Here is a 24,194-nt window from a genome sequence, read left to right as displayed (position 1 = left end):
ATGTACCGAGGTAAGCCCATAATTAGAGCCTGTGAATAATCACAACAATAAGACACTTCTGGTTCTGGTACAGGTCAGGAGGAGGAAGAAACCATTTAAATGAAACTTCAGCATATCCAGTGATGTACTGCATGCATAATAGTGCTTATTGACAGGAAATTAATCAGCAACAATATCCATAAAGATCAATTAATTAATCATTGGGTGTGAAAAGTTCAATATCTTCAGGCTCTGAGAATGTGTGATGAGTATTTGTCCCGTTTTATGTTTCATGTTTAACACACAAAGAGATACGGGAGCTCCTGTGTGCACGGCAGCGTTATTACTCCCAGAGGAGTGTTTAGGAGCGGCTCACTCTGAGGTCTGAGTTCCTGTGACTGAGTCTTTACAGGTCTCATGCTACCTTCCAGGAGTCCGCGAAGATGCCGTTTTTGTCCCGTTTGTGAACAAACAAACAAAGTTCTTGCACCCAGAAGAAAAGCCGTGTAACCGAGCACGCTTACGTAACGTGTCCCTGCAGGGATATCGGACTACGTGGGACCAGGGTCGGGTTATGTGCAGTATGCATTGTGTGTTTATGACTCCGGGACCTTCTGGAAGTGGCATGTGCAGGATCCCAACTAATCGCCACGTCCTGCACATGTTTGAGTCCACGGAGATTTGTAATGAATCAGAATAACCTCATCATTTCATTGGTCTGCCTGATGCCTCCCCTAGTTCTAACGTACAGGGAATTATTCCCAGACTTGTATTCTAAGAGGATGGACTCTTCACTGTTAACGGTCCTCCTCACCTCATCCTTGCTGCTCTCCTTGAAGGAGCGAGACCTGGACACGCGAGCCGAGGCCCCGGCGGCCGGCAGCGCCCCCCGTCCGCCCGTGAGCGCCTCCTCCTGCTGGCCGAACAGCTCCTCCACGGAGCGGACGTCGATCTGGTACTGCTGCTGCCGCACCGCCATCGTCCAGATGTTGGGCTGCCCGCGCACCTTCTCCTCTGGGATCGGCTTCCAGAAGAAGCTGCGGACGCGCCGCTTCTTCCGGGCGTTGTGGTTGGCGGGGCGGCGGAGGCGGCGGAAGCGGGGGGGGAGCCCCTGGAGGCGGGGGGCGGCAGGGGAGGAGGCGGGGGGAGGGTGTCGCCGAGGGCAGGTGCGGCGGCGGGGGAGGGGCGGGGCCAGACATGGAGGACGGGTCAGAGCTGGTGATGGAGGACGTGGTGCAGCTGCTGCCCTCGCTGCTGCAGCTCTCCGGTTGGTTGGTTGCAGACGGACGACTCATAACAAGCATCACAGAGACGAGGAGCAGGCGGCATATGAGCTCTACGCTGCAGAAGCTTTATGAATATATATCTGATAGAATCACTCCCAGATCACGATCTCCGCTGGGAAGAACATCCACATGCTTGACTGTACGTCCCGTCGCCGCTGCAGGAAGGCAGACGTCTCTTCATGGGGTCACAAGGAAGGGAACGCGTCCTCGGGTCCGGTCCATCGCCATCACTCAGCTGGTCTCCCATCATGGCCGCCTGTGAAGGTCTCCTCCCGGGGGAGAGGGCGGCGGCGGCGATGACCACGAAGCTGCGAGAGCAACAAAACAACACAGGACCAGATTAGACGAGGCAGTCATGCGTGTTTGTCATGGACAGTCTGACATTAGGGGGGGGGGGGACAGATCAAACGAGAAGGGGGTCCCAGTCAAAGGGGCTCACCATGAGGGGAAATGGCAAATCCCATTTTTTCTGGATTGTTAGGGCTTTGAAGTCAGGCTCTGGGGTGTGTAATGGTCGGAGACATCACACCCAGCTTAGCTTCTGTTACACAGTTTGGTGTCATTTTCATGGTGAAGCAGTTCTCATGGAGGGGGGGGGGGGGGGGGGGGGGCTCGAACAAAGATAACAGGCTGCTTAAAGTTTGAATACTGTCCATGAAGTAATAAATACATAAGGAATGGTAGCTCAACCATTACTAAAACCCAACTAGATCTCCTGATTTAAGGTACTGACTGTACTGTTTTATGGAAAACAAGCAGAAGTCTCTCTGGGGTTGAGATCAGCATCATATGTTGCCATGAAGAAGAGCCTGTTGAATAGCAATACTGTCATCATATCAAACAGAGATTCATCAATACAGGACTTTTAAAGAGGAAAGCTCATATAAATAACATGACACCCAGAGAACTCAGCAGCTATAGAAGAGCCCTCGTTGAGGATCCTGAGCCAATTAGTGGATTGACAGAAAATAATTTGCTTTTCAAGCAGAAATATAAAACTTCCCTGAGGGTTTGCTGCTTTCTTTGCCATACGGTATATAACAGTATCTTGTACATCTTCCATGACACACGTAGAAAACGGCTCACATACAGTGAAAACAAGGGCAGCAGCTCTCGGTTTGGAGGGGAAGCGGTTCTGTTTCAGGACAGCTCATCACTCTGCCGGCTGACACGGCTGAGTGATCCGATACTCTCCTGGCCTCGACGAAGAACAAAAACCAGGACATGAATCAGGCCATGAACGCCGTCAGCACCTTCACTGGAAGGGCTTCTACAGGATGCGTTGGGATAATAAATGCTCGAACCACCTCTCCTCTTAAACAACATAACAGCGTCTCCGTGGTAACCCGGTAGTAACCTCCCCCGTTAGTTAGCAGCCCTTTTCCCTGCGGACACCTGCAGGGGTGATGACTAATTAATGAAGCGGACGTCACAGACGGCCTCATGTTGCCGGATTCATCCTGCAGTCAGCTGTTCCCTCCTCGGAGCCGGACCGCCGTCACTCATGTGATTCATGAGAGAACACCTCCACGCCGAGGCTTCCTGCTGCTGCCGGCTAAACGCTAAAGGTTCCTCCAGAGGAGCTGAGAGTTACACTTATCTACCTACCTACCTACCTATCCATCCATCTAAATGCTAACTCATTTGTAGGACTCATTCCTAAGTGCCCATCCTCCCGGTCTACATTCATCCTGGCTGCCGTTGACTGGTTTTGCAGCGTTTCACATCCATTTCCTTCCATCAAACCGACCGGGCGACCAGGCTGTAAGTGACAGCTTGGCTGGAATGATTTAGAGCAAACACAGCCGCTGGTAACTCGACACCGAGGAGCCCGAGGGAGCGAACACGGATTCCTCACATCCACCTGCTGCCATGAATGACAGCAGAGCGTGGGGGGACCAGGAGCCCACCTGTTGTCCACCCCGAGGCCCTCCTCCATCAGTCTTCATTAGTGACAGGCCCCGCCCACGGTAATTAGCCTCCGACAGGTAACACGACCCAGACCCACGGGTCAGAGTTCACCTGGACGTATTAACTTTCTGCAGCGGCTACGGTCCCAAGGAACCACAGGACACATCTGGTAGAGATCCTGGCTGGTTCACGGGAGTCCTACTGAGACCCGGTCCAGGGTCTGAGACGGGGCCAGGTGGTCCGGGTCTTGTGTCAGTAATGACTTAGACATTCCTTTCATTCTTGGAAATCTGATTATTTAATGGAGGAATCATGTTAAACACTGTTTTGTCTATAAAGTCTCAACAAATTAACATTTCGACAGTCCTTCACCGAAGGATATCGAGTTCACTATAATAAAGGAGAAAGAAAAAGACAAAATAATCACATTTGAGACGTTGAAACTCATTCATTTCTGCTTATTAAATTACTTTAAATAGTTCCAGAGACTTCTCCTATACTTGTCAAATACACATTAAGTGTCTTTAGTTGCATAATAAACAAACCGAGTGCCGGCCGGATTGTTTTTCCTTTTCTCGTTCTATAAAAAACTCTGAGACCCGGAGCTAACTGTCAACAAGCTTCCGGGAGCCGCCGAGTCCAAAACACATCCCAAAGACTCTCAGTCTCAACTGTGTAACGCTGAAGGTCAAAGCGCCACCGGCTGCTGTAATAATCCCCTGCTGCTAACTTCTAGTTCAATTTCCTGAGGGTCATTGAACGCCCCGCGGAGCCGGGGTCTTTCTCTGACACCGTGGGGGCAAAGAGGTGCGTTCCGCCAGGAATGTGTGCGGCGCTTGCTCCATCGCCGTCGCCATGGGAACGCTCGTTAGCGGCGTAGGGGCTCAGTGGGACGTCGCTGTCGGACCTCCGACCACCTTGATCTCTGCTCGTCCAAACGGTGGAGACGGGGTTTAGTGGCACATTCTTTAAATATGTATTTATCATCGTCACAGAGCAGCTGGAGATTATTAGGCTTCAGTTGAACAATTATCAGGATATTCATGTTTCTGTATCAAGCAGCAGCTCAGTACGCTGTCATCTCCACTCAATTTACAAAACACACACACACACACACACACACACACACACACACACACACACACACACACACACACACACACACACACACACACACACACAGCCCAGATACCAGACAAAAGGGCCGTGTTGCCAAAAATGGATATGAAATGACACCTATTAGGTGCTGCGTAAACAGAGCCAACGTTTACAGTAGAACGGTTCCAAGCAACGGGCAAGGGGACGGAGGGGACGGATGAGGGGACAGGTGAGGGGACGGGTGAGGGGAAGGGTGAGGGGAAGGGCGAGGGGCCAGATGAGAGGACAGGTGAGGGGACGGGTGAGGGGACAGGCGGGGGGACGAGGGGACAGTCAAGGGGACGGGTGAAGGGATGGGTGGGGGGACAGGTGAGGGGACAGGCGGGGGGATGAGGGGACAGGCGAGGGGACGGCTGAGGGGACGGACGAAGGGACAGGTGAGGGGACAGGCGGGGGGATGAGGGGACAGGCGAGGGGACGGGTGAGGGGACGGGCGAAGGGACAGGTGAGGGGACAGGCGGGGGGACAGGGGAGGGGATGGGTGAGGGGACAGGCGGGGGGATGAGGGGACAGGCGAGGGGACGGCTGAGGGGACGGACGAAGGGACAGGTGAGGGGACAGGCGGGGGGATGAGGGGACAGGCGAGGGGACGGGTGAGGGGACGGGCGAAGGGACAGGTGAGGGGATGGGTGAAGGGATGGGTGGGGGGATGGAGGGGACAGGTGAGGGGACAGGTGAGGAGACGGGTGAGGGGCCGGGCGAGGGGACAGGTGAGGGGACGGGCGAGGGGACAGGTGAGGGGACAGGTGAGGGGACAGGTGAGGGGACGGAGACTTCAGTAAAGCCCGTCTGTTAGGTCCCATTCATCCTGAAACAAGAAGCACTTCCTCACATAAATGTTGCTCTCTTGTGAAATAAGTTGCATTGATCTGAACTGTAAACAGAGTAAATATGATAAATCTGGTTGTGTAACACTCCTCCAGAACAAAAACACAGCAGAAAGAAAAAGTAGCCTAACTGAGACAAAGAGCCTCTTATTGAGGAAATCCTGGATTTACCAAATCTTTGAGAGATTGAGCTCTCGGTACAGCTGGGTCTGTTTTCAGACTGAACCCTGGCAGAAACAGACTTACCTGTGAATTATTCACGTCCCCATGAATACAGTCACCTTCAAACCAGAGCCAGGCTGGTGCTGACCCAGAAGCACCTGTACGTTCACGGCCTGATGAAACATTAATAACCTGGTTCAACGGGAGAAGAACTTCTGGGCCTTTTCTTGACAAGGCGTTTAAATGATTTAAATAAGCCTTTATATATCTATATTTATATCACATGTTTGACCTGGAACTGGATGAGCAATGGAAGGACGGAATAAGCAATTAAATACATTCATTGAATATGAATTTATAACCAACATAACTGTCCACAACAGGTTAGAAAGAATATGAGCTGAACTTTATAAATATAATACGTTATAATTATAAATAAACGGCCAAAAGAACGATGCCGCGGCCTCTGCATTAACTAAACACGTTCTCCCTCTCAAATATGCTAAATCGGGTGTTAAGGAGGATTATTATTCCGTGGCGTTATTGTGGCTGGAGTGAGGAGGTCAAGGTCCAGTACTTATCATGCCATGTGAAACTCAACAGGATCCTTCCTCCAGGTTTATCTGCTAAATGTGAGAGGAGGAGGAGGATCTCCATCTTGCTCGTGACCGATGAGTTAATACTGAAAATAAATGGTAATAAATACTCTTCTTTTTTTTTTTAAAGTGTTTCCATAACAACTGAGGTCCTGCTCGTTCTTCAGAGTGGCAATTAAATTCACCTTAAACTGATGTTCCCTGCTGGACTCGATTCACAAACGGGACTATAAATAGAACCCATCTCGGCTGCATCGGTGTGGGAGGAAGGAGGAAGGCCTGGAAGTCACCGGAACGGCTTTTTTAACTCACAACTTCATTATTATCGGTTTTTCTGGAGAGAGGAATGCTGGAGGATTGAAAGACGTTACTCTGTAGGTTTTTATGTTATTGTTCAGGATGACTGAACAATGAGTTCTTATGGCAGCGATGTGGGTTTCTGGGTTATGTAGTGCTCTCCGGAAAGGACAAAACACTTTGTATTTGGGGCAAAGCTCTAATTAATGACCACGTTGAATTATTACGGCGTTGTGTTTTTACTGCTTTGAGTCTTTAATGACTCATCGACTGACGGCTTCTTTTCAATGGTGGATGGATGATAAAGATATACAGGGAAATATGTTTCTAACAGCCGTGTTTATGGTGTTTAGTTGAGTTTCAGGAAAAAGCCCCATCATTGTATATTTTACTGTATCCAGTACAGCACCTTAAAAACAACAGCTGGGTCCCATATGAGCATCGGAACAGTAACTATTCCTCCTGTTCATAAATAAGAAATAATATGAACAGATCCCCTTCAACAATGTATTCAAAAGTCTTTATTAAAAGTCTTAATTTAAGTTTTTAGCTATTAGAGTTCAACAGATGAAGTTAATAGCGGTAATTATACGGTAAGAACGGAAGAACTTCCTCTATAGTTATTTACAGATTAATCACGCAGAGATATATAGTCTTACTATGTATTTCTTATTCGGAGCTCGTACACGTGCACTACTTTCTTGAGAATAAGAATGGCCGCCGTCACAGGTCACATGATCACGCTGAAGATGATCTCATGGAGGTACAGAAACCTCAACAGTTTAGCTCCTCAAACAGCTGAGGAGTCAGAGGAGGAGTCCCGATCCCCAACACTCCAGATCCCGCAGCTTAGCAGGAACCTGCTAATGACAGCCTGTCTCGAACCAGGTTTCAGGTTCGAAGCTCCGAGCCGGTGGTTTGATGCCGCGCTGCCAATGACTGTTTGAAGAGACTGATACGAACGTGACCCGTAACAGCTGTTATAGTTCACCTGCAGCCGTGCAGGGAATCCATCTAATCATACAGTAACGCTTTCTACATCAGATTCAGACTAATCTGTGCTTATCCTCTTAACCACTGACCAGGCAGAAACACGGCTGCTAATTACCGTTTGGTTCGGTAAACAGCTGATTTCAGAACCAGCACCGATCATTTGGCAGATTTGGATAAAGCCGTTTAATCGTTTTAGCCATTAATTAATGTGAGGATTTTGCTGCTTTTGTCTGTTTTCACGTCATTGTAAACTTAATATATCTGGGTTTGTGAGCTCCGGCACATTCTTCTTACATGTTATACACTCAACAATTAAGCCATTAATTAGATAAAAAAAAAAAGCAAATTGAAGGTACTAATGAAGGCATAGAAACGAGCATCATGATACCAACCATGAGTCAGCACAAATTAGTCAATTATCAGACATTTTACTAAACCATAATGTCTTAAGGTTCACACTGAGATGTGTTTCAACGTATTCTACAGTCTATTTATACCAATTAACCTGACTAAATACACCTGCCAGTGTCATTAAATACAACAGGAGTCGAACCAGCAACTCAACAACAAAGGCTGAACATTATAAACCTTCAGACTGCATTTGTTTGGGCTACCTTTCACCCTTTTTACACCAGAATAAGTGCAACTTTACATCTTCAACACGCGGAAATAGGAGGAGGCTCCTTCTCATCGCCAGGAGACGACTTTCTCTTTATTCCTGGTGTTTCAGTGCAACGTCACGAAGATGCCAAGAAATGCTAATTAACAGTGAAATGCTTACTTCTTTTTACTTATTCAGTCTCAACAGACAAACACTCGGCCGGCTGGAGTGGATGTTTGATTCAACACGATTTTTTTAATAATAATAAAACAAACATGCACTACAGACACGATGAGCGACACATTGTGTCTCAGGAGTTGGTGGAGACCAAACACGGAGCTAAAAAGGAGAGTGAAGTGAGGAACAACACTATCCCACACAATGAAAAGTGAATCACACTTCTGATCATAAAACAGAGGATGAATCCTCATTAAAAAAGCATTACTCACCGGAGAATAAAGTAACAAGAAGCAGTCCGACATCTGCGAAGGCTAAGACAGGAGAGACTCTTCTTCCTCCCGTTTGTTCTTTTGTCAACAGGTGATCGGTGTCTGGCCTACAGCGGACCATGAGTCTGCATCACCTCTGGCTCTCTCTCCCCCCCCTCCTCTCTCTCTCTCATTGTTGCTTCAGCAATCTGAGCCGGTCGCCAAGATCAGCTTTAGGCAAATCTGGCTGTACATCATGGCTTTCCCAGTCTTGTGTGCAGCATTAAAGCCAGCGTCTGCCACGGAGGCTCACACCATTAATCACAGCAGAATAACACACTTATGCTCCGATTCTTAAACCGGCACATTATGAGGCCCAAAGGTGACAAATAAAGCAGGTGATCGGGTCGCCATAGAGACGACGGGAGGGAACACAAACATGTGTGCATGGCAGTGGGGACAAGTGTTTGCTCAAGGGCCCAGAGGACACGGCAGGCTTCATTAGAATACAGTATTATTTCTATTTCAGCCCCTGATCCTGTTGTTTCAGGCTGCTGTTGACACTTATCTTAACTTTTATTCAGGGCTTTATTTATCAGTTTATTGCAGAGATTTGAGTGGAAACCAGGGTGGGGGGGGGGTAACCGTTTTACATTTAAATTTAATTTAAAAGAGCAGATTTTCAGGCAGTAAAGAGCGCTGGAGTTGCCCTACTACTATTCAGCTCCTCTCCTGCTCCCACAGAAATAAATCAAGTCCCCAACATCTTCCTCCTCGGGGATGACGTCAGAGAACTGAGTTTTCCATGTTACTCTCTGCTTCCACAGCAACCAGGGGGGGGGGGACACCGCCCTCTCCCTTGACCCGGGGAGAAACCCTTCTTTTTGTCTCCTCCACGCCGGCTATTGTTCCCAATACTTGAATGGCTTGCCCTCTAATTCATCTCAGCGTGTATGGTCGTGTACAAAGGGGAGCCGGGGTCCGAGGTGTCGAACAAACAGGAGTGGTAAAGCCATGAATGTTCTGTTAGTGAATCCACGACAACCAGAGCAACAACTTCACACTTTAAACCAAGAATACAGACGTCCATCAAACATCTCATCGGTGTGTTAAACCACCTGAAGCACCGGAGAGAGAAAACTACTGGAAAGATGTTCAGTTAAAAAGAAGGGAAAACATGCTTATAAGCAAGTATTATATGATGAAAGTATTTTATGCAATATTTAAGGATGCACTTCAAAGCCATCTGCAAAAACAGTGAAAACTACTCCATAATAACACAGCCTGTAAAGATGCATTCCAGTCAAACAAGCTTCAACTTTCCAATAAAACATAAAAGCTGGGCATTAATACTTTTTATACTGTATTTCTACTACTTTTTTAAAATTACAAGATGGTTGCTTCAATGAGATTTTCACCTTTACGTACAAACTATCTTAACGTCACAGTATGGATAGGATCAAGTTACTGACTCCAAGCAGCGGGTGTTGCATTGGTGTTTACACTGCAGGTCCAGTCGAGCAACAGATTCAGGCAACGCAACCTTCATGATGTCATGAAGCCTAACTGCACTGCAGGACACCGTGTTGTCCCCGCAGGGACCGGAGGACGGGAGACCCTCCGGTACAGCACGTCGTTCCACACATCCCCATCACCCACACGCAGCGTGACGCGGCGGGACCGTCCTGCTCGACTTACCGGGGATGAGAGGACCCGCCGGGGGACGCGCAGCGTGGTCGGACGCCGCTGGAGCTCCCGCTGGATAGGGTCCCGCGTGTGTCCCGGTGGTTTATCCGGTGGTGTCCTCCAGGCCGAGCTGCAGCACCAACAGTGCAGAAGGACGCGCAGCACCACCGGCAAGCAGCAGCAGACGGCGGCGTTGTTGTGAGCTTCCTCGTACGTGATTGGGCCAGGTGGAGTAGGCGCGTTCACGTGGCCCCGGCGCGCGCCACGCGCAGCTTGTGACCACTGGTGCAATCACATGGCTGCAGCCGGTGACATCAGGTGGGCTCATGTAACTACAGGTACATTTGATCAAGTTTGAGAAGTCACTTTCACTCAAGTACCGTCATCGAGTACACATTTGAGGTACTTGTACTTTGCTATGAGTATTGTAATTGTACACCTCTACGCCACTACATTGAAATACTTTTCACTCCGGCATTTATCTGTCAAGAGTTCAAATTAAAACAGTCATGTATCTGTACATACATTTCTGAAGAATATATATATATATATATATATATATATATAAATAAATATATTTTACATGAGTGACATCATACAGTCAGAAAAGGTTGACAGCACGTCGTAGGCTGTAAAAGAGGGTGTTCATGTGTTATATTGAAGTCCTCTAGTCATCTTTTTTGGTGATATGGTATAAAAAATAACTAAATTAATTAATAAATAATCATTTAGTATCACTCTTATCCAATTAAAGCTGAAAATCAACAGATATGCAGTCATAAAACAGATTTACAGAAAATAAGACAATTTAACACTTAAAAATAAACGTGACAAAATCTAAAAACTAGATTAAAAAATACTTTTACTTTACTTTTAAGAACTTTTCTTTTCATGTATTTGCACAATTAGGTCGACAGCGATCCAAGAGACACTTCAATTGTATGAGATGTCGACATATAATTCCTTAGTAATAGAAACCCTCAAGTTTTTGCACAAATCTAGTATTTTAATTAAAACAATTATGAAGTGGAAACAGCTTTTGTTATCGTTACTGAATGAAAGGCATTTCATATTTAAGCCTTTGCATTTTTAAATTGAAGTTTTTCTTTATTCTTACTCCATTCGTTTCCTCTGGGAAACATTAAAATGCCGCTTTAAATATGTTAAAGGGAACATTTGATCACTTGATTCACAAAGTCCCTGAACACATCACTGGGGATTACCGTCGGATGTATAACCGTGGGTGTGGCGGGGCTGTGATTATGAAAATCCAAAAAGGGAAACCTAAAAGCACCTGGACTTAAGTAAACACAAGTCAGTGTAAATCCATCAGTCAACAGACGAACACTGCCGTCTCTCTGGAACAAAAAACAAGATGCTGAAAAGGTTTACGTGAAATATAATTGTAACGTCATCAGGCATATCAAGCTGTAGTCGTCTCAGAGATAATGGCTCTACCTTCTTGTTGCTTCTTGCATCACATTTCTTTGGTGATTCTCATAAAAGCTGCTACTACAAACACCTCCAGATGATACAGAAACTTTAATTTCCCCAGAAGAAGTGACACAACATTAAGAAATCCTTTTTTTTTCTCAACTCAACATTTGTTAATGTTTCATTATTACAAAAAAAAAAAAGGTAGAGACCCGCTAGCACATGCTAGTACTAGCACATCATTCTGTTGGGTGTTCAGGAAAAAAAAAACACAAACGCTGAATGGCAGCATTGATCTTCAACTACAAGGTCAAATAGAGAAAATTACAAATATATATCCATCTATTTCAGCGAAACAATAGATCATTGTACAAGATTCACAATCTCACACCACTATGGTGAGCCATAGGAAAAGTACAAATCAACAAAGTGAGGACGCGGCAGCTGATTATCAATACCAGCGTACAATATGTCCTCTTTGAAAAATATACTTTTTACAGCCCAAATGGAACAAACGGCTAGCAGCTCACTCACAACGATGCTGGTCTTTCAAATTTACAAAAGGTTTCTCAAGTTAATCGGATTTTGGTTTTCACCTTACACGTCATACAGTTGGTGTTTTTTTGTTTTTGTTGTATTTAGTCTCAAATGCATAAATGTGCATATGTGCAATATGGATAAATATCTTTGAGAACAAGTCTTTAAATATACTTAGACTTTCTGAAGGTTACTGGAGTGTTATTCTTTTAAAAACAGCCTTCATATTTACGTGGACTGCTTTAACGTGTACAGGCTCTAACTGTACTGTCCTCCGAGAGAGTGTGTGTGTGTGTGTGTGTGTGTGTGTGTGTGTGTGTGTGTGTGTGTGTGTGGTCCAGTCTCTTCCTTCAAGAGTTGGTCCCAAAAACTGGAAGTGGAAAAAAAAGAAAGCGCCGGGTTTCCAACATCACCAGATATCAAAGAGCAGAAGTGAAGAGAAGAAGAAATTCAGGTTTTCAAGGCACATTTTTGTCACATAAGGCTGAGTCCTTCATCGTCTCTGGAATTTAAGAGAATCAACACTTTCATTCAGTCCTATGCCATGAAAGTAGGAAGATGAATAAACAACAACAAAACAACAACAAACAAACAGGGTAATATTGATTAAAAGGAGCATCCTGTCAGCATAATCAGATCACAACATTTAACATTTGTTGTGGAAAGCCATCAATATGATTTTAGCATATTGATTTAAAAGGAATAGTTTGACAGTCTGGGAAATCAATAGCATTTTCATGTACGTTAAATATAAAACTACAGCCTGCAACTGGTTAGCTTAGCTTAGCATAAAGACTGGAGTCAGTGGGAAACCGTTAGCCTGGCTCCGTCCGATGGTACTCAACCTCCAGTCTTCTATTTAATGATGATAATAACAATAATCGCATTTCCCAAAATGTCACACTACCACTTTAATCAGTTTGCCGGCCAGTTTGAGTGATCCATAAATCTGAATGCCACTTTGCCCTGTTTATCACAACAGGTGTACAAAAAATCAAATCATGAGAAAATTCATGTTCAGAGTGTCCTGAAGCTTGGTGACTAAACTTTCATAAATTATTCATGTGAATCTGGGTGCGCTGATACCAGGACTGTAAATAATCCTGACTGACGCGCTGGGATGCAACACATTCATTCGCTGGAATACAAAAAGGCCATTTACAGTCTCCAGATGAGTTTAGTGCAGCGACTCCTGCTTCGACACGTTCGTCAAACAGATGCAAAGTGCGTTCTCCTATGATTTCAAATAACCGCAAGATGAAAAGGGTGATTTAACAAGAGTAAAAAGGATTGTAGTATTTCTCTTTTCCCGTGTTGTGTGTAGACTTAAAAGATTTACAACAGTTTGAAAGGCAGTGACCGTAGAGGTGAAAGAAGAAGGGGGGGGTGTGGAGTGATTAGTGCTCTTCCAGCCAGGATGGACTGTCCCCACCCGGCATTTTCAACTTGATGTGGAACTGCTTGAGTGTCTGTTCCAGCTGCTGTTGGTTTCCAGCGTAGTACGCAGCGATGGCGTTGTGGAACAGGATGAGCTGGTTGTGCAATACCTTCACCTGTGTGGGTAAAAAGGAAACAAAGAGACGGTTGAGTGCACTCGTATGTAAAGCCAGTGTTTTGGCTGCTGTGCTGCAGCAGAACGAGCCCGCAGCCGACCTTGTTCTCTTCCAGGAACTTCAGCTTGACGGAGACGTCGTTCCGCATCCTCTCGTACTTCTCGCGGTGGATCTGGAACTGCTGCTGGGAGTGCTCGATCTTGGGCATGGTGGTGGCGTCGCGTGGCCCCAGATTCAACTCCTCCAGATCAGTGCGGTACGCGTCGTACTCAACCCTGGAAGAGTGGGATTATTTAAGTACTAGCAGAAAAAAAACAAATACAATCATCAAGTGGGAAATCAGACAAAAGTAGTGCCTGAAAGGTTTTATGAAAGAGAATGCATTCAATGCCTTTAAGAAAGAACGTTACTCCACATTACTCCTTTAATATACATTCATTCATATGCATACTTATAGTAAATGGGCACTCTTATTGTGAAGAAACAGGAAGTTCTGGGTTTTTTTTGCATGAAGCGTCTAGCAAATTCTCGTTGAAGACAACACAACCCAAACATTTGACCTTTCCTGATGAACAGTACTTAAAAAGAGTACTGATTGAATGATTAAAAAGGTCGGGACAGTTTCTGTGGAGGCCTTTTGACCTGACGAAGGTCTCACCAGAGATCCACCACCACTGGAACATTATCTCCAAACAGCTAAACAATCATTTGTGTTTTGTAAATGATGCACAGACACAATAAACACACATGAGCATGCGTCACTCACCTGGCAAATTCATACTGTTTGATATTAAGCAGGGTGTCTTCGATGGTTTTGTCCACGAGGGTGTTCACACTGGAGATGAAGAAGTTGATGGCGCCCAGCAGTGTATCTCCATTTTTGGACAAAAGCTTTTGGGTGTCAGCGTTGAAACCAAACTCCTCCTAAAGAACAGTCAAACTCATTTCAGTTCATCTCCCTGGATTTGGCCACCGCTGTCCACAGTGGCTCCTCCAGGTGGCAGCAATGCATTTGTGATCATTTAAATTCTGTGCGTAAAACAATGCAATTTCTTGGCATCTGCACCTTTAAAGCTATGGTCTGCATTCTGAAAACCAGTTGAGCCTCTGAGACCCCCCCAACCAAACCCCTCCCCTCCCCTCAGTGTTGACAAGGAGCAGGGGAGACAAGGGGATTGGATGGAGGGTACGAGCCAATTGGAGCCTTCCGGAGCAATGGCTCCCATTGGTCAATTTCTATGCAGGCCTACAGCTGATAGACTGAATGGATTTTTTTTTAATTCCAAATATCGTAGACCGTAGCTTTAAACAAACTGTGGGGAGATAAATTCCTCAGAAATATAAGAAAAATTAATAAATAAAAATATAATAAATGCAGAGACTAGGTAAGACCTAATAGAACAGCTATGCCCAGAATAACTGTATAACACAATTTTCCTAAAATAACATACATGTCTGAGATTATATTTCTACGATGTATACAATGCACTCATCCAAATTAATCAATAAAGATGTAACCCAATTAGAGGCCTTACAGGAAGTGGACCTACATTTGAATTATGAATGACTCTTTCCTGCCTTTATAGCCATTAACTTGTGTCTAAGTGTGATAGTCTAGCGACCTTTCCAGGTGAACCCTGCCCCCCCCCGTATGTCACCTGGGATCAGCTCCAGCCCCCCCCCCCCCCCGCCACCCTGAACAGGTTAAGCTGTAACAGATCGTAGATGGATGCATATTTATATGGACTCACATGCAGTTCTGGTGACTTGAGGCTGAGGTCGGCGAAGGCGTCGCCCAGCTGCCTCTGCGTCTGCATGATCTGGGACAGCTGACTGGCCAGCGTCTGAGCCAGCTTGATTACATTCTGGTACTTCCTCTTGTTGTCCCGCAGGACTTCGATTTGAGCCTCCAGCTCCAGGTCCACGGTCCTCGAGCCCCGGCCCAGCTTCTCCGACAGGATCTGCCTGGTACACTGCAGGACAGCAACATTCATAAAACGTTACGACTGCTGCTCTTAGCCAGGAGGAAAAGAGCAGAGGCTATGAAAATCAGAGGGACAGAGAGCCAAAATAAGTCTAACACAAGAGAGAATATCAATAATTTGAGTTCAGTTGACTTTTGTGCCAACATCCTAATAAAGTGAGAGAAGATACAGACGGAGACTAGAGCTGAGAGAAGCAGCAGGGTGAGGATGGAGGGAGGATTACTTTATACGTGTTGACGCTCCACTTTCTCACTAGGTCCAGCTTTTCCATGGCGGGGCTCTTTAAGTCATCAGAAAGGACCACCGCTCCACTCTTTGGCTGTGCATTCATCTCGCCTGGACAATTAAAATTCATTCACTTAGTGGGAGATCGAGTTATGGGGTTTGCAGAGCTGTGAGAGAGAGTTAGGGGAGGTGCAATCATCCAACAGTGTAATGGGAACACTGAAACAAACAGACAGGATGTGAATGACATCTACGATTATTCAAATCCAAAGTGACATTAAAATACAGTTAGTCATGACTTACCACAGTTAAAGAGATGAAAGAGTGCTTTATTGTGGTTTGGGCATAGAGGGGAAATGCTGAAAGATGGCGAGCCCCGAAACTGATGATCAGACAAGTCAAAAATATAGCTGAATATCAATAATAATATTAGTTAAAGGGGCGGTGTGCAGCCTTTCAGTGGATCCCATCATTGCCTTTTCATGAGCTTCATATTTCCTTCATGTGAAGAAAGTTGGCTTCAGTGAGGCAGCTATAATTACATCAGTGTGTGACGCTGCCGGTGTTTTTAAATCTGTATTTTATCAACCGACTTGAACTGAATGGAGGTCAGAGGTGAAGTAAAACATGTATACCTCTGTTAATACAATTTAAAATATATTTAACTAAAAATGATCTATTGATGAGTTCTGTTATATTTTTTACTTGTCTGACAAACTTTTACTTTCAGATTTGGGACTCCAAAGAGAGAGGGAGGGAGAGAGAGAGAGATAGAGATAGAGAGAGAGAGAGGGAGAGAGATAGAGATAGAGAGATATAGAGATAGATAGATGGAGAGTGAGGGAGATAGATAGATAGATAGATAGATAGATAGATAGATAGATAGATAGATAGATAGATAGATAGATAGATAGAGAGAGAGAGAGAGAGAGAGGGACTATGGGTGCCAACATTTGTGAGGGCAAAGGTGACGAGCAGGAAAACCTGAGACTAAATGTGAAAGCAGTTCTTTTCAAGCGAAGCGGATTCTTTAGGCATCAAGAGGTGGCATTAGATCTGGAAATGTGGGGAACTAGATCTAGATCTCTAGATCTAGATCCTCTGAGGCATATAATTAGCTACTGCAAAGCAGAGCACTAGTTCAGTTAGCCCAGACTTGTGCAAAGACTCTGGAGAGCCCATAAACAGACAGGAGGAGAAGAAGAAGAAGGGTTTGATTCTGTATGCAGCCTGTGGGAGCAAGGAGGAGGTAAGAGTGAAACCAAGAGAGGTACACCGGGACTGCAGTTCATTTAGAGTCGGCATCGTCCGAGTCGTACTCCGGCGCTGCTGGTACCTTTCTGGGCCTGACTATCGCTGGAAGAGCGCGCCAGGCGGCTAGCGACAGCCGAGCTGGGAGCTACCGACGCCACGGGAGACGTGGGCAGGCTCGCTGACCCTGGGAGATATTCAGAGTCAGGGGTCATTAGTTTGTCACCATCCAACCTGCACAAGCGTAAGGGAGAACTCTCATTGACGTCACTTCCTGTTTGTGTGTGTTTCTTATCATGCCGGCTGTTTCCATGTTGCAGGATCAAAAGTCTATCTGCACCAGTGTGGGTAACATGGAAAATAGCCATGGCAACCGGCGGTGAACGGGCTACAGCAGATCACCGCTCTACGGGGAGAGTTTCATTTGCATTTGTAACAAGGGGCACGATGATGAAAAGGAGGCTCACAGCATGAAGATCAGAGGAAACTCATTACATTAAATTGGACGACCGCCTTTACAAATTCAAATGACTGGCTTTCAAATTTACCTCACATTAAAAACCCAAAAGTGGAGCTCTGTGAATAGAGAGAAAGAAAACCCAGAATGCTGCGAAAGCAAACGAATGATGTAACAAGGTACTCGTACGTCTGTGATGAGTGAGGAAAACGGTAGGCTGCATGCAAACACAGGGACGGGGAGCGACATGTTTCACCTTTGTATGGTCCTGATTCAATGATGCCTTCTGTTGTTGAGGCGAAGCTGCTGGAGGTGACACAGGACTCCAGGTTTAGGGCCCCGGGGCCACCAGGGTAAGAGTCCTGTAGAGACAAAGAAACAGGGAGTATTATTAACAAGTTTAGTGGTTCCTAGCGGACATGCAGCAAACACGGGGAACTTCCTGACGTTTGGTGCGTTTGTGTAGAAGCAAACATGACATCGCATTTATGTCACTAATGAGTTAAACTGCACATATGGTGCACGGTGGATAAATCCCTGCATGCATGTCTGACTGTCGGTGAGTGGGAGTTATTCGGGGTAAAGAGCAGGCCACCTGGAGGCCGACTCCGTCAGATGGAGGAGAATGAGAGCAGTCTGAGGTCTCCAACGGAATGACTTCACTGCAGAAGGATCTGACCTTGACTGTCTGAGTCATCCTGCTACACAGAACAAAGCTTGTGTTGTTGAACGGCAATGATTTGTTGAATTTTCCTTAAACTATTTTCATCATCGGTTGAGTTTATTTGCAAGCAAACATTCCAAACATTTGCTGCTTGACCAGATTTTATGCATTTCTTCTCCAGAGATGATAGTAAGCTGAATAACTTTGGATTCTGGAGGCTCAAGTACTTCATACACATAATTTATATCAATGAATGTAATCTCACTGAAATGGAAGGAAGCTGTCTGCCTGTCCCTTGATTTACGTTCATCCCGTCGCCGTCATGCAGGGTTTGTATTGCTCAGCACCCAAGGACGAGCAGCACCGACTCACATTGTCTGAGACAATTATACAGTCTTGAGAAGAAAAAAAAAAAGCTCTTACCCTCTGGAATACAGCGTCAGGGCTCTGGTCCAGCTCTCCATTGCTGGTGACTGGGATCTCAGCGGCTGAGCTTCTATGGGACTCCTCGGCCATTGTGCTTTCCTGTAATCAGGCGGTGAAATGAAGCAGGTTACTCTTTAAAAAGTGAGAGGAAATACATTGGCAATAATGATTTCAAAGTTTAAACATGAGAAATTGTTGCGGTCAGATGGCTGCGAGGACTACGCTATGTTTATGAAATGTCTGTCATGCTTTTTTGTTGTAGAAAGTCCTCTTTTTATTTTAGATAAAGGGTTATTGTTTCAGTGTCGAGAGCAGAATTATGCCTTTAACACAGTGGAATATTAAGCAAAGCTATTCTTGAAACGTCACAATAAAAACAGAAGGTTAGTGTAGTGTAAACCTCTTCAATCTAAACAGAGTAGACTGCAGATGACCCAAAGAAAATCCGACCCACAATTCATAACAGCACTGTTGTGGTTCAATCATGATCTCGGGAGCTTTTCTTGGCTGGAAAGCAAATTCAAAATGTGGATTTTGGAGGTAAACGCTCACAACAGTATTCTCCCCTGATATGTAACACTGTAGGCACAAGTTTTAATCAATTACTTTGAAACTCTTTCAAATGTTAACAACACATTTGGTCAAAATGATGCTCTTTTTATTTCTGTTAAGTCGATTCTCGTTTGAACAGCCGGAAAAAAAAGGAAAAAAAAAGACACCGACTTCAGCCAAACGGTCGCAACCCGGAAAAACTTTGCAATAAATATGGCTGTATTCCTGTCATTCAACCCACTTTCACTGATTTCTATCATTCATTTCCAAGACAGGATGAGCTTAGTGAGCTATAACTCCTTTATGTTGCATCAATACGGTATTTACAGTTTGTGTGCAACAACGGACATTAATGTAACACTCCTCTATTTTACAACACTGTTTCTGCTTAATTACTTAACACCGCAGGATTTAATATGTAACCGAGAGCATTACACCATCTTTACCCGCATACATCAGCTCTTTGTTTAGTGGAGTATTGTAAACACAGTATGTTATATAATATGTCATAAAGATTTTAGTGCATAATGACTCCACCCAAGCAAAAAGGGGAATCAGGCAGTTATCTGTAACATCTGCTGTTCTCTACAGCGACGCTTCGGACAGACGATATCAGGTTTCTCGTTGCCACGTTCACGTCAGTGTTTCCAGGCAAATACAAGGCTTCACTTTTTTATACAGCGACATCAATCACTTGAGACCACATTAAATCCTCGTCAGCGTCGTGTTTTTATAACTGGTCATTTCGTGGTCCAACTCTAAATCCTGAAATACAGGAACACGCAGGGAACCAAATGTCTCCTTTTACCTTGAGTATAATTAACAATCACAAGGAAAGGACGGTTATAATCTTCATGAAAACATCAAACGTCTTCCCTCTTAATTGAGCTTGTGGATTCAAATGACACGCTGGTTTGCTAAACTGCACGTTCCCATGTTGGCTCGTAGCGAGTCGCAGGGTGGAGACAACACTTGTTTTAGCCGCTAACAAACTAACTGTCTGTAGCTGCAGGATGAAGATTCAGCTGTTAGTTTGAGTGTGGACTTAGGAACGAGGACACTCTGTGAGGTCCAACAGTGTAAAGCTGGTTAATGTGAACTGTTGAAACGCCTGGCAAAGGATCCAACACATTAACAATGTATTAAAAATCCACAAGTCAAAACGTGCATCTTCTAACAACATCCTTCATACTATAGGTGGCCCATGGACCATGTCTTAAATAATGCAAGTAGCTGCCAGATCACCAGGTAACGGGATCTGGGTCGCATCTAAACTGACCGGCAGGTTTCACTGTGTGAGCAGTTAAGTGACTTTAAATCAATGACACATGAGCATTTTTATTTGTATATTATGGCTTTAACGACTGGGTAAATATAATGGATTAATTCTATGATTATGAATGAAAAAATGCTGAATTTAAAGAGACACACACAGACGAGAAAGATTTAAATGTGAGGTTTGCTCCTTCCAAAATGAAGTAGTATATGACTTTAAAATGGCAGGCAGTGTGAAAAAGAGGCTATAAGTAACCCAACAGCATTTTCTAAACTAGTTTAAATTTAAATTCTGATATTTAAAAGGTTGCTTACCGGTATGTTTTTTCCTGATTGTGTTTATATAGTTAGCAACATAACGCCAGGACCAAAGATGTCTGATATGCTCAACCAGAATATAACATTAAAAAAGAACCAACATGAAGATTTCATGTTGAGATGTGTGACAAAGACTTAAAGTGCTGTGTCATGTGACAGACACATAAATACTTAAAGGCCATATGACGCCTACGCAGGCAGACCTGCAGACAAACACTGGTAGGCTTGTCCAGCAAACGGCTGCGGTTAAGACAGACTCCTGCCTGATAATCCTCTGACTTCAAGTTTAAACAGGTCGTTTGGTGGAGGCACGTCCATGATTACATGAATTTCAAAAATCAAGACTGATTATAACAACATTGGCTGACTAGCGCCGTTTGATTTCATTTAACTTTGCTGCAGATGTTGCAGAACCATCAATGTAGCTCAATTTAAGATTCTTCCTATTTTGCAATGCCTAAGGGGTCTCAGAGCCAAAATGAGCCAAGCCAACATCTGCAAACATGCTGCAATAACGCTTTCTACAAGTGTCAGCCTACAGAAGCAAAGTGGCTGCAAATGAATCAGGCATGTTATGGCAAATCCCCTTGTGTCGTTCCCTACAGTTCAGTAACCTGGATACCAGCTAAATGTACGTGGGAGGAAGGGATAACAACAATAAACTAATCATCACAATTAGCTGCATCAGCTCACGAGACAGAATCACAGCTTGTCCCTCAAAATGCAGAAGAACGTGACACAACCGTGTGTTGCACAATGCCAGGTTTAACATGCTGCGTTACAACTGTGCTGCATTGAGGGACACTAAGTCAAGAAAAGAGGGGATTTTTTAACTTTAACTTCATGTGATCAGATGTGCGGGCACTGAGTGCAAAGCTTGAGGAGTCACACATTCCAGCAACGCAACAAATGTGGGACTGTCTAAGAATGTGCTGTCAGGACTCCAAATCTGTTTCACTTACCCAGTCACGTGACTGACAGCAAGTACAATTCAGGAGCTTTTAGTACTCAACTTGGAAGCATTGTGAGGAAATTGTATCATTAACACATCATGTACACATTGATTTGTATGCACATGTATGTCAGTGCCCAACAAAAACAAAATAAAAAGGTAAACATGTAGCGTAAGTGTATACTTACTGATGTACACTTTTCATTGCATGGTAATACAGATAAATCCTTCTCACCACAAGCCAGCATTAATACAAAGCAGAGCAAGTGTATGAAGCTTTGATCATCCCCAAACACAAAGCTTCTCACAGACTAACACACAGCAAGTTTAAGACAGAAAGCCACCGATTGCACCATCAACATAGAGCAGTTTCTACACCAGATATATATTTCTAAACCAGCAGCAAAGCAGAATGAAGTCTGAAAAACATCCACTCAGGTTCAAGTTGTAGATCACGACACAGTTTCACAGCTAAATTCACTCTAATATTAAATTGACTACGTAGGAAAGAGACCGCCACCATCAAGTAAGCAAGTAAAGATCAAAACAGCAATGTGAACACGAGCACAGTATGCAAGCGCTAAAAGAGGTTGAATGTCCAAACGAAGGTAAATATCACCTTTTTTTCAGGGTGAGAATCTCCACTTTCCTCTGGTTCAGCCGTTTCACCGTGATGATTTGTCTCGTATCCCCAGTTTTCTACACCATCAGACAAGTGTGCAGCATCTCTGCCGCCGCCTGTCACGACACTCTCTCTCTGAATGCCCTCATCATCCTCCAAAATAGCCGCGTCAACGTTTTTTGCATTTTCTTCAGTGCCGTCGATATCAATATCGTACAGCGTGTCATCTCTCCCACTATCGTTGTCTACGCTCTCCTGTTTTTCATCCTCACTCAAACCCTCTTCTGCCTCGCCAGCCCCCTCACAATCCATCTGAGAGTCCTCGGCTGAGGTCCTCCCCGATTCGGCCTCAAGACTAACTTCAGACATACCTGAAAACAGACAGATAGAAGGGTATAAATTGGTCCCAACAAGCCAGCTGACAGCTTTTTCGTGCAGCGATACAACTTGCCCAGAGCAATAACTCTATATAATACCTCACCTCTGTCCAACAGAGAAGTCCCAGCTGTATAGTTCTTGTTTTGACTTCCTTTGGCATGCACATGGCGAAATGGCACATTTATTTTAATCCAACTTTAAAAACAACAACAACAAAAAACTGCAGGAAATTGCACTCTGCATAGTGTATATAGTATGTCTATGATCGTTTTATATTTTACACTGGAGTTGTTGTAGTCTGGCATACCTATAGTGTGTGCTCATTTTTTATGTTGTGTATTTTATAGATGTTTATAGTGTGTGATGCATATTCACTGTACAGTTACTGTTGTGTTGGATAACTGGCTGCTAGCCAGTTACAAGCCTTCCCCCAGCTTGTGCCTACATGTGAATGTCGTGTCATTACATTGAAGTCAGAGCCAAGCAGTGCATTTCCTGAAAGATAAATCTGACAATCTGTGAAAAAAAACCCGGAAGGTATGTCCAGATTAGGTTATTCTAAGCATCCGGATGATGATTTCAGCTAACCGTAAATAACATGGTGTGCTTGCTCGTTTTGTACAACACAAGAATGCATTTTTTTTTTTTATTTTACACCAAACGACGTGGATGTCATTACTTGTACAACCGACAACCAAACGCCACACTGTTGTCACGATGTTTGCTCAGTGACTCTAGAACATCACACGCCGGAACTAGCGCTCAACGTTGGGACAAATTACCTGTTGCAGCACGGTCACGTGACCTAGCCAGGGTGTTCAAACGTGATAAAACCCGTATTAACGTGTTCGTAACGAGATAACATGGGACTGAATGAAATGGTACTGTTGTGCTGCACGGAGAGGGGGTGACGCTATTCGTCGGACAAGCACTTCCCCAGACATGTCCGTTAGCTTAAAAGTGTCCACTAATATTCGTGAACGTTGACGTGTTGTCTTGCTAGCGTTAACCTAGCTAAACGATAACTGTGAACAACTTCCATTAAAAGCAAAAGAAACACTTTTTAATTGTTCGCTGCCTCGCCTTTTCGACGCCATGAGCGTGAAAACTTTAGCTAACGTGAACGTACCTGCGGTCGTGGCTAACTACTCAGCGTTAGCTGCGGAACTGTTAGCCGTTGGTGGTGGTGAACTGCAAAAATCCTCGGTGCCTTTTTTTTTTCCTTAAAAGGCGGCGCGCATGCGTGTTAACGCGAACGTTACATAGATTTACTGCTAATTTACCATCGATGGCCTTCTGTCTGGTCCTGGACTCTCCTTAAGCACAGCTCGCCGTTTGAACCCCGGAAAGACCGATCCACTGTCCGGGCCCTCGGCTGTCATCAGAAGCAGAGGAGGGGGGGGAGATCACATCAAATGCTGCATACGCTCTCCCCCTGCTGCTAAACTTGCTCTCTGCAGTTTGTGTCCGAGGTCTAAAATATGTTTATTTTATTTTATTATAACCGGAGTAAATATTTTGATACATTTTGTGTAAAAAAAAAAAAAAAACACGTATACGGTGGTCAAACCTTAGTTGTTAGTTTATCCCAGCTACAACTACACCTCTTTTCACTGCAGCTCGCTCCGTGTCGGTACACAC

General features: G+C 44.8%; 2 protein-coding genes across 6 annotated transcripts in view; both read right to left on the bottom strand.

The window, feature by feature from the left end:
• Positions 1-10,065, bottom strand: part of fhdc1 (FH2 domain containing 1) — a 14,910-nt gene extending 4,845 nt beyond the window's left edge. Inside the window, 5 exon segments of the mRNA XM_084006593.1 lie at positions 794-1,067; positions 1,069-1,103; positions 1,105-1,157; positions 1,160-1,573; positions 9,937-10,065. Coding sequence (XP_083862719.1) covers positions 794-1,067; positions 1,069-1,103; positions 1,105-1,157; positions 1,160-1,283 — 486 coding nt within the window. The 5' untranslated portion in view covers positions 1,284-1,573; positions 9,937-10,065.
• Positions 10,066-11,306: 1,241 nt separating this feature from the next.
• Positions 11,307-23,924, bottom strand: arfip1 (ADP-ribosylation factor interacting protein 1 (arfaptin 1)). 5 transcript variants are annotated; one of them, XM_084005053.1, is made up of 10 exons: positions 23,683-23,924; positions 22,173-22,546; positions 18,454-18,555; positions 17,623-17,728; positions 16,995-17,096; positions 15,657-15,769; positions 15,200-15,421; positions 14,215-14,372; positions 13,549-13,723; positions 11,307-13,448 (listed from the first exon to the last, which is right to left on the bottom strand). In XM_084005053.1, exons 2-10 carry the CDS (start codon positions 22,542-22,544, stop codon positions 13,293-13,295), a joined length of 1,506 nt encoding a protein of 501 aa, XP_083861179.1. In that variant the 5' UTR covers positions 22,545-22,546; positions 23,683-23,924; the 3' UTR covers positions 11,307-13,292. The 5 variants fall into 5 exon arrangements, with proteins under 5 accessions (XP_083861179.1, XP_083861180.1, XP_083861181.1 ...); XM_084005054.1 differs by having other exon boundaries at positions 23,837-23,908; XM_084005055.1 differs by lacking the exon at positions 16,995-17,096 and having other exon boundaries at positions 23,683-23,923.
• Between the last annotated feature and the right edge of the window lie 270 nt (positions 23,925-24,194).

This window comes from Eutrigla gurnardus (assembly GCF_963514095.1).
Source record: "Eutrigla gurnardus genome assembly, chromosome: 3".
NCBI classification, from domain to species: domain Eukaryota; kingdom Metazoa; phylum Chordata; class Actinopteri; order Perciformes; family Triglidae; genus Eutrigla; species Eutrigla gurnardus.
The sequence above is the reverse complement of the archived record's forward strand: the minus strand, read 5'-3'. Positions and strand labels throughout refer to the sequence as shown.

Excerpts from the sequence above, each read along its gene's own strand:
- arfip1 (XM_084005053.1), bottom strand. The coding sequence starts at position 22,544 with ATGTCTGAAGTTAGTCTTGAGGCCGAATCGGGGAGGACCTCAGCCGAG. Across the intron at positions 17,097-17,622 it reads TGAATCAGGACCATACAAAG|GGTCAGCGAGCCTGCCCACG; the intron begins GTGAAACATGTC and ends AATATCTCCCAG. Across the intron at positions 14,373-15,199 it reads TCAAGTCACCAGAACTGCAT|GAGGAGTTTGGTTTCAACGC; the intron begins GTGAGTCCATAT and ends ACTGTTCTTTAG.